Source organism: Xiphophorus hellerii, chromosome 7 (genome assembly GCF_003331165.1).
Source record: "Xiphophorus hellerii strain 12219 chromosome 7, Xiphophorus_hellerii-4.1, whole genome shotgun sequence".
Taxonomy (NCBI): Eukaryota; Metazoa; Chordata; class Actinopteri; order Cyprinodontiformes; family Poeciliidae; genus Xiphophorus; species Xiphophorus hellerii.
The window spans coordinates 4,667,290-4,684,945 of NC_045678.1; the positions used below are offsets into that span (position 1 = coordinate 4,667,290).

Consider the following 17,656-nt stretch of genomic DNA (forward strand, 5'->3'; position numbering starts at 1 on the left):
AAACACAGAATTTCACAATTGCAGTGTTGGCATTAAATGAGAAATTAAATAAAAATTACATGTGAATAAGCTTGTTCACGCGATAAGCCATTAGAAATCAATGAAGCAGTGGATGTAAACTGTTACATGTCATATATTCATATTTCAAACGTCAGAGCTAGCGCTCATCATCTATCTGCCATCGGAGGAGACATTGTTGTCAGAACAACAAGCTGCTTGTACAGCCACAGCTACGTATGTGGAGTTTTGGGGAAATTATAGTTGGGGATTTTGCAGAAGATATTGTAGGGATGTGGGGGTTTTGTGTTAATTGAGTCTCTGTGTTGTCACGTCTACCCCTTGATTGTCCCTAACTGTGTCCGATTTCCTTGATTACTCCCTGTGTATTTAAACCCACCTGTGTCTCTTGGTCCTCATTAGATTCTGGTCTAATGTCCTGTCTTTGCTGTCATTTGTTGTGTAAAGTTGTTTATCGTGGTGTCGTGTCATTGCCGTCTAGCTCCCTTCCAGCTGCTAACCAGTGTCATAGTTCCTTGTCTTATTGCTCACCTGTGCTGCCTGGACTTTGTATTCTTGCTCCTTATTAAAGCCATCGTTTTCACTACAACCTGGGTCTGACCACGCCTGAATCCTCACAACCTCAGACCACATTTCGTGACAGATGTATGGATTCAACACATGAAAATGACTCACAACTTTTTAAGAACTGTGATGCTATGCTTGCTCTGGTGGAGCCAGCTGCACATTATCTGTAACAAAAACAAACTATCATCCTCCTACTACTTCCTGTTGTTTTCTTTGTGGTTTTCACCAGTAGTAACATCCAGCTGGTGTCACATTACTGGTGTGATGTGATAAAAGTGTTCCCATTACAGTTTTAAGAAATACATTTTTTCCCGATATGGCTGAAAAACCCCCTCATAGGACACAAACTTTAATAAAAAAACATGTTTTCTAATTCAATGTGTTTCCATTAAGCAAATTAATTTTCCCAATTTAAATTTGCGCAATTCTATGGTGACTGGAAAGGCAGATAGTGAGAAAAACATATATGTATATATATTATTTGGTGTATGTTTAAAATCTGGTTTCAACTGCAGCTCTATGTCAAAATTTCTAGTGATAAATACTCAGGGCGTAATTTGAACAGGTTCCATACTAAGAAAATTGCGTGTTCTGTTAGTGGGCGAGTTATGGACGACCTACAAAGATTGCGAGTGCAATTGATTGCAGGTGCAAAAGTTTCATAACAAACTGTCACAACATGGTGAGAGTTTTAACAAATATGTAAAGAAGATATTTTAAAAAAAATAAAAGTTACATACTCCACCTTCAAGGAACTAATGTGGACATTGTTATAACTTTTGTTGAGCTGATTTTGTTCAGAATTACATTTTGGGTAAGGATTTTTTTTTTTATTGTGGGATTACAAATAACTAACCCTGGCCAAAAGGGTTAGTTATTTGAACTAACAACTAGAAAATGTGCCATCACACATTTGAATGTAGAGAAAAAAAGAAGACTGCAAAAGATCGATATGGGCAGATTTATTTGAATGAGACAAAAAATTGTGTCTGTGTGCCTCCTTTTCCTACCAAGAAAACGGTTCTGATCCCAAATGAAAATATATCGTCACAACAACCTTTAATGAAGAATTGACCTAATGGTTTCTCATAAAAATTGAAAGAAGGTACAAAAAAAACATGCCTTTGTTTTTCTCTTGTAATCATACAAACATTAAATGTTTAAAGTTAAATGAAACATTGCAAACATTGAAAGACAGATGAATGAAAACCCACTGGACTTCATTACCGTACATTGGCCTCACGGGAGCCCGGCTCCAGTATCTGCAGACTGATGATGTGTTTGATGGCTTTCCTGAACCACGAGTAAAACAGCGCATAGATCACAGGGTTTAGACAGGAGTTTAGATAAAACAGAAAAACCACAAGTGAGCCATGAGACGTGCTGGACTGATTAACTTCAATAAGAGAATAAAAGCAATAGGGGCAGAAACATGCAAGGTATATGACAATAAGAATCCCGAGCGTCCAGGCTGCTCTCAGTTCGGATTTTGTCGCTGTTGAACTTTGTGGATGTTGGAATGTGAAAAATGCAACGTGAGAGCGCACGGCACGGGCCTGAGACACGGCCACCACAAACACTTTCATGTAGAGAACTATGATGATGGTCAAAGGAAACACAAAGTTCAAAACGACATCGAGAGTTCCAGCAACAAAGTTAATGAGAAGTGCACATTCTCCAGTGCAGGAGTTACTTCTTCCAGGTTGAATCATGTCGTCCTTCAAAAAGAACACACCGTAGAGGGCATTCCACAGCCAGCACACACACACACAGCATTTGGCTTTTGCCATGGAGATTCTGGTGGGGTAATGCAGAGGGTCGCAAATGGCAACGTAGCGGTCGACTGAAATGAGAACAATGTTCCCAGTGGAAACACAGACTATGTGAACAACTAGATAAAAGTACAAAACACAGACGACATCACCAAGAAACCAGCAGGCTGTGCTTCTGTAGATTTCTAAAGGCATCAACAGTAGACCAACAAGAAAGTCTGACACAGCCAGAGAGAGGAGGAGGATGTTAGTGGGTGTGTGAAGCTGCCTGGAAGAAAACAGAGAACATCAATAATCCGTTTACTATGTCATTAAATCTGTCAGAGATGATCACAGAGGTCCTGGAAATATAACTTCACATTTCAAAAACATTGAAATATAGGTTGATGCTAGGACATTAATATCTGCCTGAAATGGGAGACTGAGATGATGATGAGCAGGTTGAACGCTACGGTGATCAGTGAGATGAAAGACATTACAGAGTTCAGGAGAACGGCTTCAGACCAGTGAAGTATGGGCTTCCTGCAGGAGCTGTTGAGGAGATGTGGGAAACAGAGATCAGTTCTGTCTTGGATCTCCATCCTGAGAGAGATCAAGTGTTCGCCACAGTCCCTGTTACCCACTGATATCTGTTCATTAAGTCCACGTTGTGCATTAGTCTCTGGAGGGAATCTATTGTCACTCCTCCCTCCTTCTTTGCTCAGAGCATTGCAAACATGTTCACATGTAGTCGCGGTGAAAAGACAAACCTCATTGTATTTTATTTTAATTTGTTCGAGACAGAACAACGTTGACATACGTTTGTCTCTAAATTCCACAGATTTAAGCCAAGCTGTACCAAACTCACTATAATCCGTCCTAATCCATCTCCCTACGGGATTCCAGACCGAAATATTTGGTCAACATGGCCTAATTTCTCCACAGCGCCCCCTAGAATTCTTTAAAAAATAAATAAAGGGCATGCTGTGGTGGCGTAGGGGTTAGCGCGACCCATATTTGGAGGCCTTGAGTCCTTGACGCAGCTGGCGCGAGTTCGACTCCCGGACCAGGCGACATTTGCCGCATGTTTTCCCCCTCTCTCCTTCCCCCTTCCTGTCAGCCTACTTTCATATAAGGGACACTAGAGCCCACAAAAGACACCCTGAAGGGGTAAAAAAAATAAATAAATAAATAAATAAATCAGCCCCAAGTCATCCTTTGACTGACATTCATAGAATTCAGTCATCCTGACAACTTATGTACAGTATATAAGTTATCCAGATGTACCAAAATGTCTCTTGGATTCATTGTCCAAACCCAACAGGAAGTTGGCCATTTTGGATCAAAGTCAACATTTTGTCCACCCTAATGGAGGTGTGCAGGAATGGCTTTATTATTTTGAGCAAAAGTAATTTGGCTATTTGAAGGCCTAAACATATTCTAAAAGTCACCAAATGTTGCACATACATTGGTCGTTCATAAAACTTACATGTTTTACATGTTTCCTAGAAGTCATACCACAAACTGCTCCAGAGCGCCCTCCCCCAGAAACTTTACCCTTGCTTTGACCTTGCCTTGTAGTGGAGGCATGAGATTTGTTACACTTGCACAACTCCTTTACCCATAATTTAACCCAAACAAGAAGTCAGCCAATTTGCATTGAAGGTCGGATTTTGAATCAATTTTTGCTGTTCACAGTCTCCGCATTTGATCAAACTCCTCCTAGGGATTTCCATCAGTCGGTTTGAAATGTGGTCAGTTTGCTCAAAAGGCATGGGTGATCTAACGTTATCAAAATGGTGAGATTTTGTGCATGCTGAAGGGGTGTGGCATGACATCTTGCCGCAAAACCAAAAATGTTATATCTAATGCACTATAGGTCACAGAAACACCAAACCTCCTGTGATCAATCCATGTCCAGTCCACAAAAATGCACATTTGTAACTGTTACACTGGTCAAATAATGATGTCAATTAAAACCCAGCCCCTTCCGACTGGAAGTCTCCTGGTTTGCTGCTGGTTGTCTTCCTTTGACTCTTTGATTCATACAGATTTAAACAGGTGTCTAGAGACCTAGATTAACATGAAGCTAAATCTGGGGTTTGCAACTCCAGGCCTCGAGGGCTGGTCTCCTGCAACTTTTAGATGTATCTCTACTTCAATACACCTGAATCAAATAATGAGATCCTTAGAAGGACTCTGGAGAACTTGCCTGCACTTAGGAGGTGATTCAGCTATTGGATTCAAGTGTGTTTGATCAAGGAGACATCTAAGAGTTGCAGGACACTGGCCGTCGAGGACCAGGATTGCCCATCCCTGAGCTAAATCCTTCCCTCACAAGGGGCTCTAGTGCATTTAGCATGAGGATGTGGCAGAATGGCGAATTCCAACCCCTCGCTGTTTGAACACGGTTGGCTCTAAGTCACACATACATAATCCAATTTGCACCAAACTGGATATAAATGACCTTTGTTCATCTCTAAAGAGCCCAATATGCTTGGGTTTGATCTTGACTCCAACAGCTAAAAGTCCCTGATACATAAAGCGATCAGCACCAGAGTTTTTGTGGTGCTGATTGGTCATCAGGGAGCACGGCTACACACATTGGTGTGGTTGTTTCATGACATCTCTTAAGCCCCGCCCACTGAAACAAGAACGTGAGAATTATTATTGTAGCAACAGGGCCAAAGCAGCGCTGAGCTATGAGGGCAGCTCAAAGCTGCTGATAGCTTTGAATTTTTACTTGTAGTGCTTTTTCTTCTTCTAACTTGTAAAAGTTTTTTTGTTCTCCTTTATTCTCAGCACACCTTTTATAAAGCATTTGGCTCAGTGAAAGTTAGTCTCTCCATATTTTAAAATACACAGCCGTTTCAAATCAGTTTGGCTAAAGACATTGCTTTCTCATTATGTTGAGGTTTTAGTGACTTATGTCTAACTTGAAAATAAATTATATTAATAAAAGTTTCTCCAAAATAAAATATTAAGAACTATCAGTAGACACATTTCTTCTGCCTACTGCTCACAACTTTAAAATGATGTCAAAGACTGAAAGTTGCCTGTAGTTTTTTCCCTCTTAGAGACATTGTGAATTAATTTAATAAAACTACATGAATCTGATTAAAAGACAAACTCACCAGTAAAAAACTGCCAATGTGACGAAAGAAGCACAAATACATTGAAGCTTCTCATCCATTTGTATTTTTAAAAAACCTTGATATGTTTTTAATATATCAGTTAAATGCTGTAGCATGAGGTGACTTTAAAAGTTAATATCAATCTCAAAGTCAGAATGCAGAATTAAAGACACAAAATAATAAATATACAATCAGATGTATGATAATGCTGTGTACAGTTTAAAAATACATTATTTTGGATATTTAAAATAATCTTAAAGCAGATGAAAGATCAAAGGTAGTTATTTGGTACTTAGTTAATTTATTTTTGTTCTCAACTCCCCGAAACAACATCTACTTTCAGTTTATTAGTTTATAAATACAAAGTAGGTCATTAAAATCTACAGACTACTAATTAAGAACATTAAAGAATAAATCTCTCTTGTTGTTCTGATTTCAGTCAGTCAGCAGTGTATTCACAGCAGCTTGGCCTCACGTGAGCCAGGCTGCAGAATCTGTAGAGTAACAATGACTTTCACAGCTTTTCTGAACCAGGGGTAGAACAGGGCGTAGATCACAGGGTTCAGACAAGAGTTAACACAGCAGAGGAAAAACAAAGAAAATGAATAAGGGGTATTAGTTAAACTAATCCCAACTAAAGAGTAACAGTAATATGGACAGTAACACATTAGATATACAACAACTAGAACCCCCAGAGTCCTGGCTGCTTTTAACTCTGATTTCTTTGTTCCTGATGTCTCTGAATGAAACGAGGCGACTGTAATGTGAGAGCGCATGGCACGAGCCTGAGACACAGCCACCACAAATACTCTCAAATACAGAACTATGATGGTTGTTACTGGAAGTATGAAATTAAAAATGAGGTCAAATGTTCCTGGAATGTAGCTTATGGTAAATTTACATTCTCCAGTGCAGGATTTACTACTGCCAGACTGAACCATCACATCATTTGAATAGACAAAGCTGCAGGAAAAAGCACAGAACCAACACAGACAAACACAATATTTGACTCTCGTCAACAAGATTCTGGTGGGGTAATGCAGAGGGTAACAAATGGCTACGTAGCGGTCGACTGATATCAGGACAATGTTCCAGATTGAAGCACAGATGATGATGGTACCAATGAAAAAACCAAACAAAACACACATGGCTTCTCCAAGAAACCAGCAGAATGTAAATCTGTAGATTTCAAAAGGCATCAGCAGGAGACCAACAAAAAAGTCTGAAACACCCAGAGAGAGGAGGAGGATGTTTGTAGGAGTGTGGAGCTGCCTGGAAGGAGACAAAATCACAATTATGCATCAAATATAGAAAAAATATCTACATTTTAATTCCTTTTCCATCTAGCTATACATTTCCAAATGCTAAGGTGGAAGTTTAGTGTAGGTTCAGCTGAGAAGCTGCTGTTTGCCTGAAGTGTGAGACTGAGATGATGATGAGGAGGTTGAGCACTACAGTGATCAGTGAGATGAAGAGCAGCACAGAGTTCAGGAGAACGGCTTCAGACCAGTGAAGTGTGGGCTTCCTGCAGGAGCTGTTGAGGAGATGTGGGAAACAGAGATCAGTTCTGTCTTGGATCTCCATCCTCAGACGGCTGCAGCTCTCTGATCTGATCCTGTCCTGTAGCACATGTTTTCCTGCCTTAACTCCTCTGGTGTTTTATCTCTCTGGGGAGTTTCTAGTTTCTCCTCCTCTCTTCACTTTTTTGAAAACTCATTTTATCTTTAGGACTCAGTAACATTACATTTTGTTTCATTCATAATCAGTAACTGGTGGCCTCTGCTTTCGATTTCACTATGCCTGAGTGAAGGCTTACTGTAATCACGTTCCCATGTCTTTACATGGTTTTTGTAGCCTCAATATATTCAAAAATTCACCAAAATGTACCCCAAATTTTTCCTCGCAGGAAATTTTAAAATTTCAGTGGAATCAAGAGTGGGTGTGACAAAACTGCTCTATGGTTCCCCCTAACGTGAGATACACCAAACCACACTTTGTAGAGATTTAAAACCTGGTACGTAGGTAGATACACCCTAAATCAAGGAAAAAAGTCTTTTGGATGTCCGTACTGCCCTGCGACAGACTGGCGACCTGTCCAGGGTGACCCCGCCTCTCGCCTGGAACATTAGGTGGGGATAGGCGCCGGGACCCCTCCTGACCCCACTGGGGGCAAGGGTGTTAGAAAATGGATGGATGGATGTCCGTCCTAAAATGCATGGGGATGCAGCCATTTTGGCCTCCACAGTACCTCCTAGAATTATTTAAGAAAAATCTGCGCCAAGCCAACCTTTGGTTGTGTAACCTGCACAAAATAATCAGAACATATTTTATTTTGGAGGGTCAAGCAGCAGCACACTTTAAGTTCCGGATCCTCGGTGGACTCGGTCCTCTTCGTGACGGTTGCTGCTGTCGCTGTGGCTGGCTGCGTGTGTTGGCGTTTTCCTAAATCGCTGCAAGAACATTGCTAAATCGGCTCAGATTAACACAGCCGAAGCACCACGTTGGGTGTGTTATGACAACTACTCGACGGTGAGTTGTTGATCCTATGTCTTTCATTTTTTTTAAAGTGGAAACTTGGTGGCGACACGCCCACTTGCGATTTATATATTGCCGTTTTAAAATGGTTTTGTAGACTAAAAATCATTTTTTTTCTGTTAATTATGTGGCCGAATTAAAGATATGCCCTTAAAGCGTTAAATAAGCCCTTTGATTTTGTCCTTTAGGGATATTTTTAGTTATTTTTCATTTGATTTTGTGAACGGCCAACAGAACTCTGCAGTTGGTTGGTTGCTCTGTAGTTGCGCAACAAAACCAGAAACCAATTCAATGTTTATTGAAATAGTATTTAAGTAAATTAAGTTTAATTGACTTTAGTGTCAATTAAACTTGGATAGAACTTAAAAGTGCACTTTACTTCGATATCTTACTTGACTTTACTTGATCTGTAATATTAATGTGATTAAGTTTAAACTTATTTGAATGATTCCTGACAAATATTATTTGGAATATAGCTATGTATTTTTCTGAATGTTTAGTTGTTGGATAGCAGGTTAACTCTGGTTAAATCCTAATTTTTGTTTTATGTGTGACCTCGTTTAGGTCAGCCCCCCCACACACACACTGTTTCCACGTCAGGATGGCGAGCTACCACCGGATCACCGCAGCTTTGCGGTAGGATGTAACTGAACCGAACTACCTCATTTTTCCCGGACCTTTATTTTTATTTTTTTTCCCTCCTCCCTCCTTTTGCTTCCCTTGGATTATGGACTAAAACCAGTTGGACTATTGTTTGGTGAATCATTAATCACCTTACCAACAAAAAGCACGGACTTGAATGAGAGAGAGAAAAACTCTTGGGTGTCATCAGGGTTTATTTATTTGTTTGTTATTGTTGTTTTTCTTGTTGTGTTTATTGTTTATATTTATAAGAAATTATTATTATTATTATTATTATTATTCATTACCTTCCTAAATATATGGAAAAATATACATGCAAATACAATAACTTAACTTTACTTTCTGTCTGATGGTGTTCATTCACACACGGGCTCCTCAGTCGAATCCTTCTGATTGCCATATCACCATTATTGGCCGTAGTCAGGCGCCGAGCCTCAATCAGCGTTACAATTGACAATCATAAAACAAGTTGTGTTAGAGAAACGACTTAATGTCCTCAGAGTTCGTTGAAGTGACAAAGAAGTGCAGAGTCAGTGAATGGAATCAACAACCAATTTATTCCAAAAATTACAAAGAGTGATCAATGGAGATCACACTCACAGCACAACTTCTCAGCTCAACCGCAGCATGATCTGATTTTAGGTGAGGACATCCCATTGATAAAACATTGTTCCTCTCCCCCAATCATGCAGCAACCTGCACATTCCCTCAGAACCAGCTCAAACCAGTTGACCCTCCCCCACCAATGCTGTTTCCTTTGTCCCACAAAACGCAACTACTGTACATAGCTCATAAGTAACAAAACTCTAGCATATCTTGAAAATAACAATATAATATGTTTAGATTAAAAAGAAATTCTAACATAAAAACGAAAACCTATAATAAACATCATTATCCTTTATATTGATTATGTATTTCAGTAAAGCAAAAATATTAACTGCTCATGAAAACAACTGTTTTCCATCCACTATTCTCAGGATGGACATGAAAGTCTCTTGGATCCATGGTGCAAACCCAACAGGAAGACGGATATTTTTGATTAAAGAGCACATTTTGTTCACCCTAGTGGAGTTGTGCAGGAAAAGCGTTATTTTGAGCAAAAGTTTAATTGGCCATTCAGAGCCTGAAATATATTCGAAAAGTCACCAAACTTTGCACATACATCAGTGGTTCATGAAGTAACCCATGGAGTCATGATAAAAGCGTCCGACCAAAACTATCAGTAGACACATTTCCTCTGTCTACTGCTCACAACTTTAAGTTAATGTCACAGAAGTTGCCTGTAGTTTGTTCCCCCTTATAGACTTAGTGAATTAATTGAATAAACATATGTGAATTTGATGAAAAACAACAAATAAATTGAAGTTTCTCATTAATTTTTAAAAAACTTAATATGTTTTAATATATCAGGTAAATGCTGTAGCTTAAGGTGACTTTAAAAGTTAATATCAATCTCAAAGTTAGGACGCAGAATTACAGAAACAAAATAATAAATATATAATCAGATGTATGATAATGCTGCGTACAGATTAAAAAGACATTTTTGGAAAATTTTAAACAATCATGAACCAGAAGACAGATCAAAGATGGTATTTTGTACATTTGTTCCCAACTCCCCAAAGCAACATCTACTTTTTGTTTGTTGATTTATGACATAAAACAGTTCATTTAAATGTGCAAACTACTGACTAGAAATGTTTAATGATGAATTTCTCTTATTCTTATTCCAGTCAGTCAGCAGTGTATTCACAGTATGTTGGCCTCACGTGAGCCAGGCTGCAGTATCTGTAGAGTAACAATGACTTTAACAGCTTTTCTGAACCAGGGGTAGAACAGGGCGTAGATCACAGGGTTCAGACAAGAGTTGGAGTAAAAGAGGATAAACAAAATTGATGAATATGAGGTACTGGTTATATTAACTTGAACTATAGAGTAACAGTAATATGGACAGTAACACATTAGATATACAACAACTAGAACCCCCAGAGTCCTGGCTGCTTTTAACTCTGATCTCTTTGTTCCTGATGTCGCTGAATGAAACGAGGCGACTGTAATGTGAGAGCGCATGGCACGAGCCTGAGACACAGCCACCACAAATACTCTCAAATACAGAACTATGATGGTTGTTACTGGAAGTATGAAATTAAAAATAACATCAAATGTTCCTAGAATGTAGTTTATGATAAATTTACATTCTCCAGTGCAGGATTTCCTCTTGCCAAACTGAACCATCACATCATTTGAATAGACAAAGCTGCAGGAAGAAGCACAGAACCAACACAGACAAACACAATATTTGACTCTCGTCAACGACATTTTCCTGGAGTAATCCAGAGGGTAGCATATAGCAATATAGCGGTCAACTGATATCAAAACAATGTTCCAAATTGAAGCACTGATGAGGTTACAAATCAAGAAACAAAGTGAAACACACATGGCTTCTCCAAGAAACCAGCAGAATGTAAATCTGTAGATTTCAAAAGGCATCAGCAGGAGACCAACAAAAAAGTCTGAAACACCCAGAGAGACGAGGAGGATGTTTGTAGGAGTGTGGAGCTGCCTGGAAGGAGACAAAATCACAATTATGCATCAAATATAGAAAAAATATCTAAATTTAATTTCTTTTCCTTCTAGCTATACATTTCCAAATGCTAAGGTGGAAGTTTAGTGTAGGTTCAGCTGAGAAGCTGCTGTTTGCCTGAAGTGTGAGACTGAGATGATGATGAGGAGGTTGAGCACTACAGTGATCAGTGAGATGAAGAGCAGCACAGAGTTCAGGAGAACGGCTTCAGACCAGTGAAGTGTGGGCTTCCTGCAGGAGCTGTTGAGGAGATGTGGGAAACAGAGATCAGTTCTGTCTTGGATCTCCATCCTCAGACGGCTGCAGCTCTCTGATCTGATCCTGTCCTGTAACACATGTTTTTCTGCCTTAACTCCTCTCTTGCTTTATCTCTCTGGGGAGTTTCTGCCTCCTCCTCCTCCACTTTGCAGATGAATTTCATTTATATGATTTACCTTTTTTGTCTCACCATAAGAAAAAAAATTCTGACAAAAGTAAAGAAGACATTCATTATTTTCACACATCTTCTGTTTTCTATGTTTGCCATCAGAAATTCATTCTCAAATTGTTTAGCTGTGAAACTCACCATCTTATCCTCTGTTGTTTTAAAATGCTGAAAATATCAAACTTAAGTTAAGAGAAATTTATGTCACAATTTGGCAGCTTGAAATTGGCCTCTGTCTCTTTAAGAAGCTCCATGACAACAACGCCTTTCCATTATGCTGTTTACCATCGTTCTTAACATTATAAAAAAGTGTTGTTGGCTATGGTTAATTTTATGGACTTATTTACATTAATCTCACTTAATTCTTTTGTTTTAGTGATGCCAGCGTCCTTTTCTGTGTTCAGTTAACCTAAAAGTTACAAATCTAACTAACTTAAATTAGCTTAGAGGAACTTTTTACTTTGACTTGACTTGATACAACTGAGTTTAATGCCAGTTTAGTATCCTGTGTCTAACCAACTCAATTTACTAACTTATTTCATTATGTGTGTTTAACATGACTAAATTAAGTCAGTCTTACTTAAATCATTCTTTATGTCTAATAAATAATTCCAATCTCTTTGACTAATCTCTACACAAAGTCGACTCAAACGTTTAAGTTGTTCCAAACTAAAAAACTAAAATATCCAAAATGATATTATCGTGCACATCATTCTTCGAATACAACTTGAATTTTAATCATTTTAAACATGTTTTTACATGTAATTTTAGCTTTTCACAGATCCTGTATACTGAAAAAAATATGTAGTTTATCCAGATTCATTTATTAAGTTGATTTAACTTAATAAACCAACATAAGGATCTGGATCTGTCCCTGATGAAGCATCAGGACATCAGAGGCCGGATACAAACGCGGTGTTGAACTTTATTGTTTAGCCTCTCAGTAAATAACAGCTGCTTCTCACCTCCTGCCTGCAAACTGTGACATAAATATGTGGATGATTGTGAACGGCGTTTATGTGACTAAACCTTCCCATACTTTGCTGCAGCTGCTTCTATTGCCAACCACTTATGACCTACCTGTCTGCAGGCCAGGTCCTGTGTCTGTCTGTCTGTTTGTCTGTCTGCCAGGTGCTGCTGCACACAGACCGCCTGTCTTTTGTTATTTTTCAGTGCTGCAGGCCAGGAACCATTCTCACCACTAACAATGGCAAGCTCGTTAACACACACCCCAATACTCCAAAGCAGGGGTGTCAAACTCATTTTGGTTTAGGGGCCGCATACAGCTTAATCTGATCTCAAGGGGGCCACACAAGTAAACTCATTGCATGATTAAATAGAACTAGTAAAAGTGGACTTGTTGATCTTTATATTAAACAAGTTTCACTTTTACAAAATATATTATGAAAAGCTCAGAGTTTTTAAGAAAAGCATGTGCAATTTCAACACTACTTTTACATTTATTTAAGTGCATTATGCATAAGAACTGATCACAGTGATTGTACAATGTTGCAAAACATTTATTCACAGTTTTTGGAACTTAAAAACACTGTCCTGCATGACATAATACATCAAACAGATAAAAATTAATAAATGATTTAAAATCAATTTTCCACATATGGGAATCAATTTGAACAAATTGTCTGGCTTCATGCATTTGAAATGTCAGCTACTTTAAACAGATATTTGATTAAGTACATTTGTCACCTTTCTTGTTGATGCATAAAATGTATACATATAGAAAAACTTACATACATAACATCTATTGCATGCATGAGAAATATTTTACTCAGCAAAACTCTTTTGTTGTAAATCTGTTACTGACTAGCACTAACTTTAACAGAATTAATTCAGCAAATATTCAAAGCTGTAATTTTTAATAGTGCAACGTTGACAGTAACATTCCATAGGATTTAGTTTTACTCAGTATTTACCCCTGAAACTTGGCATCTTTTAGCCTGGACAAGCGCATCATCCGTTAAAGTGCTTGTATTTTTCGCCATGCTGAGTTTCATAGTGGCGCCGAATATTGTATTCCTTAAGCACCGAAACCTGCTGCCGGCACACGAGGCACACAGGTTTTCTATTCACCTCCGTGAACAAATAAGAAGAAGTCCATTTTTCTTGAAAAATCCGACACTCTGTGTCTACCTTTCGCTTTTTTGACAAAGACATTTCGTTGATGAGGTTGCCAGGAAAAAAGTAAAAAGCTGGTAAAGCAATAGAATCGAAGCCGTTTACAGGACCTGAACCTCAGTGCTGCCATCTGCTGTTAGTTCTGATGCAGTGTTGCATCATGTTGTCCACTCTGAATAAAGCACAGCGCCCCTCGTGGATAAAGTGGGAATTGCAGATTTTAAATTAAACGAAGTACATGTTTTTTCAATAATCATTGTTGAATAATGATAATGCATTTAGCCACCGGGCCGGACTAAATCGTTCGGCGGGCCGGTTCCGGTTCGCGGGCCGTACGTTTGACACGCCTGCTCCAAAGGGTCATACAAACACAGGTTAGTATTTCTGCAACTAGGTCTGTAAACTTTTAGTTTTCTATTTTAAGGAATTTTTGGCACTACTGCCTTTTAATTGAAAGTAAGCTAACAAGAAGAGAGAAGGGGGAAAGACATGAAACAAACAGACCGAGGACATTCCTCGAAGTCGGGACGGATGTGACAATGTCTGTAGCCACTGAACAAAGAGCACCACCCTACCCACTGCGCCGCATGATGCCCCATGTCTGCCTACTTTGATACAGGATGCAGTCTTGACTTAAAGAAGTCGATTGTGCAAGTAGGACTCCATTTTGAGATGTTGATTCTGTAGAGCAGAACTGCTTTGACACATAAAGTCAACCAGATTCTCTATGTTGTATGCCTTAAATGCCAAAAATAGAAAATTTAAAGAAAAAAAATAAATGTAACAGTATTTTCTTTACCTTTATTGGCAAGAGCAGAGGCCCCAACATATTATGACATATTTCACTCTACAGAGTACAGAACTCCAGCCCATACGTTCTTTGTGTCATATATATTGCGACTACATGGCCTGTATTTGTGTGGGTCAGTTTTCTGTGCCACACGCATGATGTGTGTTAAGGATGTGGTTGTGTTCGTGTGGCTCATGTGCAGTGATGGATTGGTGCGAACTCTCCGATAACATCATGCAGGCACCTCTGATCATCACCATCGCAATATATGTCAGTGATTCTCTCCCTGAAGAAGATAAACAAATTTAATTGAAAGGGTTTTTTTGTTTGTTTGTTTTGTTGGGGTTTCTTTAAGAAATAAATGGGAAAAGAGATTAGGCGTTATAGTCATTTCAAGTTTTGGATGCATTTTCGACTTTTATCTCCATTTCAGGTAAAGGCAGAGAACATTATCAATGCACATCAACCCTGCAAAGCCAGCAAAGGTAATTCCCTCTAACTACCAGACACTAGTTATCAAAAACACAGTCAGATGTGTGATAGAGCTGTAAAAAACTTTAGGGAACGGCTATGAACATTTTTTCACAATATCTAAAGCAAACGTTAAAGCTGAAAGTATTTCATACATTAAAAAAAATTGTTTTTGTTCCCACCTTGCCTTAACTAAGACGCATACAAAAGACAGTTTATTCATTATTTCCACGCTAATGATGAAAAACATCAATTAGAGCAGCTGGGATTTCAGTCAGTCTTCAGTGTATTCACAGCAGCTTGGCCTCACGTGAGCCAGGCTGCAGTATCTGTAGAGTAGCAATGACTTTAACAGCTTTTCTGAACCAGGGGTAGAACAGGGCGTAGATCAAAGGGTTCAGACAAGAGTTAACATAGCAGAGGAAAACCAAAAAAAATGCATAAGGGGAATTAGTTAAACTAATCCCAACTAAAGAGTAACAGTAATATGGACAGTAACACGTTAGATATACAACAACTAGAACCCCCAGAGTCCTGGCTGCTTTTAACTCTGATCTCTTTGTTCCTGATGTCGCTGAATGAAACGAGGCGACTGTAATGTGAGAGCGCATGGCACGAGCCTGAGACACAGCCACCACAAATACTCTCAAATACAGAACTATGATGGTTGTTACTGGAAATATGAAATTAAAAATTAGATCGATTATTCCTGCAGCATAGCTAATATAATGTATACATTCTCCAATGCAGGTATCTGCAGACAACTTATTAAGAACTTTAAAGAATGAATCTCTCTTGTTGTTCTGATTTCAGTCAGTCAGCAGTGTTTTCACAGCAGCTTGACCTCACTTGAGCCAGGCTGCAGTATCTGTAGAGTAACAATGACTTTCACAGCTTTTCTGAACCAGGGGTAGAACAGGGCGTAGATCACAGGGTTCAGACAAGAGTTAACATAGCAGAGGAAAAACATAGAAAATGAATAAGGGGTATTAGTTAAACTAATCCCAACTAAAGAGTAGCAGTAATATGGACAGTAACACATTAGATATACAACAACTAGAACCCCCAGAGTCCTGGCTGCTTTTAACTCTGATCTCTTTGTTCCTGATGTCACTGAATGAAACGAGGCGACTGTAATGTGAGAGCGCATGGCACGACCCTGAGACACAGCCACCACAAATACTCTCAAATACAGAACTATGATGGTTGTTACTGGAAGTATGAAATTAAGAATGAGGTCAAATGTTCCTGGAATGTAGCTTATGATAAATTTACATTCTCCAATGCAGGATTTACTCCTGCCAGACTGAACCATCACATCCTTTGCATAGAAAAAGCTGCAGGAAGAAGCACAGAACCAACACAGACAAACACAATATTTGACTCTCGTCAACGAGATTCTGGTGGGGTAATGCAGAGGGTAACAAATGGCTACGTAGCGGTCGACTGATATCAGGACAATGTTCCAGATTGAAGCACAGATGATGATGGCACCAATAAAAAAACCAAACAAAACACACATTGCGTCTCCAAGAAACCAGCAGAATGTAAATCTGTAGATTTCAAAAGGCATCAGCAGGAGACCAACAAAAAAGTCTGAAACACCCAGAGAGAGGAGGAGGATGTTTGTAGGAGTGTGGAGCTGCCTGGAAGGAGACAAAATCACAATTATGCATTACATATAGAAAAAATATCTAAATTTTAATTCCTTTTCCTTCTAGCTATACATTTCCAAATGCTAAGGTGGAAGTTTAGTGTAGGTACAGCTGAGAAGCTGCTGTTTGCCTGAAGTGTGAGACTGAGATGATGATGAGGAGGTTGAGCACTACAGTGATCAGTGAGATGAAGAGCAGCACAGAGTTCAGGAGAACGGCTTCAGACCAGTGAAGTGTGGGCTTCCTGCAGGAGCTGTTGAGGAGATGTGGGAAACAGAGATCAGTTCTGTCTTGGATCTCCATCCTCAGACGGCTGCAGCTCTCTGATCTGATGCTGTCCTGTAACACATGTTTTCCTGCCTTAACTCCTCTGTTGCTTTATCTCTCTGGGGAATTTCTAGTTTCTCCTCCTTCTCTTCACTTTTTTGAAAACTCATTTTAACTTTAGGACTCAGTAACATTGCATTTTGTTTCATTCATAATCAGTAACTGGTGGCCTCTGCTTTCGATTTCACTATGCCTTAGTGAAAGCTTACTGTAATCACGTTCTCATGTCTTTACATGGATTTTAAAGCCTCAATATATCCAAAAATTCACCAAAATTTACCCCTGATTTTTCCTCGCAGGAAATTTTAAAATTTCAATGGAATCAAGAGTGGGTGTGACAAAACTGCTGTATGGTTCCCCCTAACGTGAGATAGGCCAAACCGCACGTTGTAGAGACTTAAAACCTGGTACGTAGGTAGATACACCCTAAATCAAGGAATAAAGGTCTTTTGGATGTCCATCCTGCCCTGCGATAGACTGGCGACCTGTCAGGGTGACCCCGCCTCTCACCCGGAACGTTAGCTGGGGATAGGTACCAGGACCCCTCCTGACCCCACTGGGGACAAGGGTGTTAGAAAATGGATGGATGCATATCCGTTCTAAAATGCACGGGGATGCAGCCATT

At 39.2% G+C, this 17,656-nt stretch overlaps 3 protein-coding genes across 3 annotated transcripts; all 3 read right to left on the reverse strand.

Moving 5' to 3' along the window:
- Positions 1 to 1,530: 1,530 nt before the first annotated feature.
- On the reverse strand, positions 1,531 to 2,946 carry LOC116723509 (trace amine-associated receptor 13c-like). Its single transcript, XM_032568516.1, has 2 exons — positions 2,766 to 2,946; positions 1,531 to 2,625 (listed from the first exon to the last, which is right to left on the reverse strand). Exons 1-2 carry the CDS (start codon positions 2,936 to 2,938, stop codon positions 1,809 to 1,811), a joined length of 990 nt encoding a protein of 329 aa, XP_032424407.1. The 5' UTR covers positions 2,939 to 2,946; the 3' UTR covers positions 1,531 to 1,808.
- A 2,850-nt stretch (positions 2,947 to 5,796) lies between these two features.
- On the reverse strand, positions 5,797 to 7,071 carry LOC116722579 (trace amine-associated receptor 13c-like). The gene is made up of 2 exons (XM_032566734.1): positions 6,882 to 7,071; positions 5,797 to 6,742 (listed from the first exon to the last, which is right to left on the reverse strand). The coding sequence occupies exons 1-2, from the start codon at positions 7,052 to 7,054 to the stop codon at positions 5,926 to 5,928; spliced, it is 990 nt and encodes a 329-aa protein (XP_032422625.1). The 5' UTR covers positions 7,055 to 7,071; the 3' UTR covers positions 5,797 to 5,925.
- Positions 7,072 to 15,830: 8,759 nt separating this feature from the next.
- Positions 15,831 to 17,024, reverse strand: LOC116722527 (trace amine-associated receptor 13c-like). Its single transcript, XM_032566678.1, has 2 exons — positions 16,835 to 17,024; positions 15,831 to 16,695 (listed from the first exon to the last, which is right to left on the reverse strand). Exons 1-2 carry the CDS (start codon positions 17,005 to 17,007, stop codon positions 15,879 to 15,881), a joined length of 990 nt encoding a protein of 329 aa, XP_032422569.1. The 5' UTR covers positions 17,008 to 17,024; the 3' UTR covers positions 15,831 to 15,878.
- Between the last annotated feature and the right edge of the window lie 632 nt (positions 17,025 to 17,656).

What these genes read in the sequence shown, in the direction of transcription:
- LOC116723509 (XM_032568516.1), bottom strand. Translation starts at nt 2,938, where the DNA reads ATGGAGATCCAAGACAGAACTGATCTCTGTTTCCCACATCTCCTCAAC. An exon ending in ATCTCAGTCTCCCATTTCAG is followed by an intron (nt 2,626 to 2,765) that starts GCAGATATTAAT and finishes GTTTTCTTCCAG; the next exon opens with GCAGCTTCACACACCCACTA.
- LOC116722579 (XM_032566734.1), bottom strand. Translation starts at nt 7,054, where the DNA reads ATGGAGATCCAAGACAGAACTGATCTCTGTTTCCCACATCTCCTCAAC. An exon ending in ATCTCAGTCTCACACTTCAG is followed by an intron (nt 6,743 to 6,881) that starts GCAAACAGCAGC and finishes GTCTCCTTCCAG; the next exon opens with GCAGCTCCACACTCCTACAA.
- LOC116722527 (XM_032566678.1), bottom strand. Translation starts at nt 17,007, where the DNA reads ATGGAGATCCAAGACAGAACTGATCTCTGTTTCCCACATCTCCTCAAC. An exon ending in ATCTCAGTCTCACACTTCAG is followed by an intron (nt 16,696 to 16,834) that starts GCAAACAGCAGC and finishes GTCTCCTTCCAG; the next exon opens with GCAGCTCCACACTCCTACAA.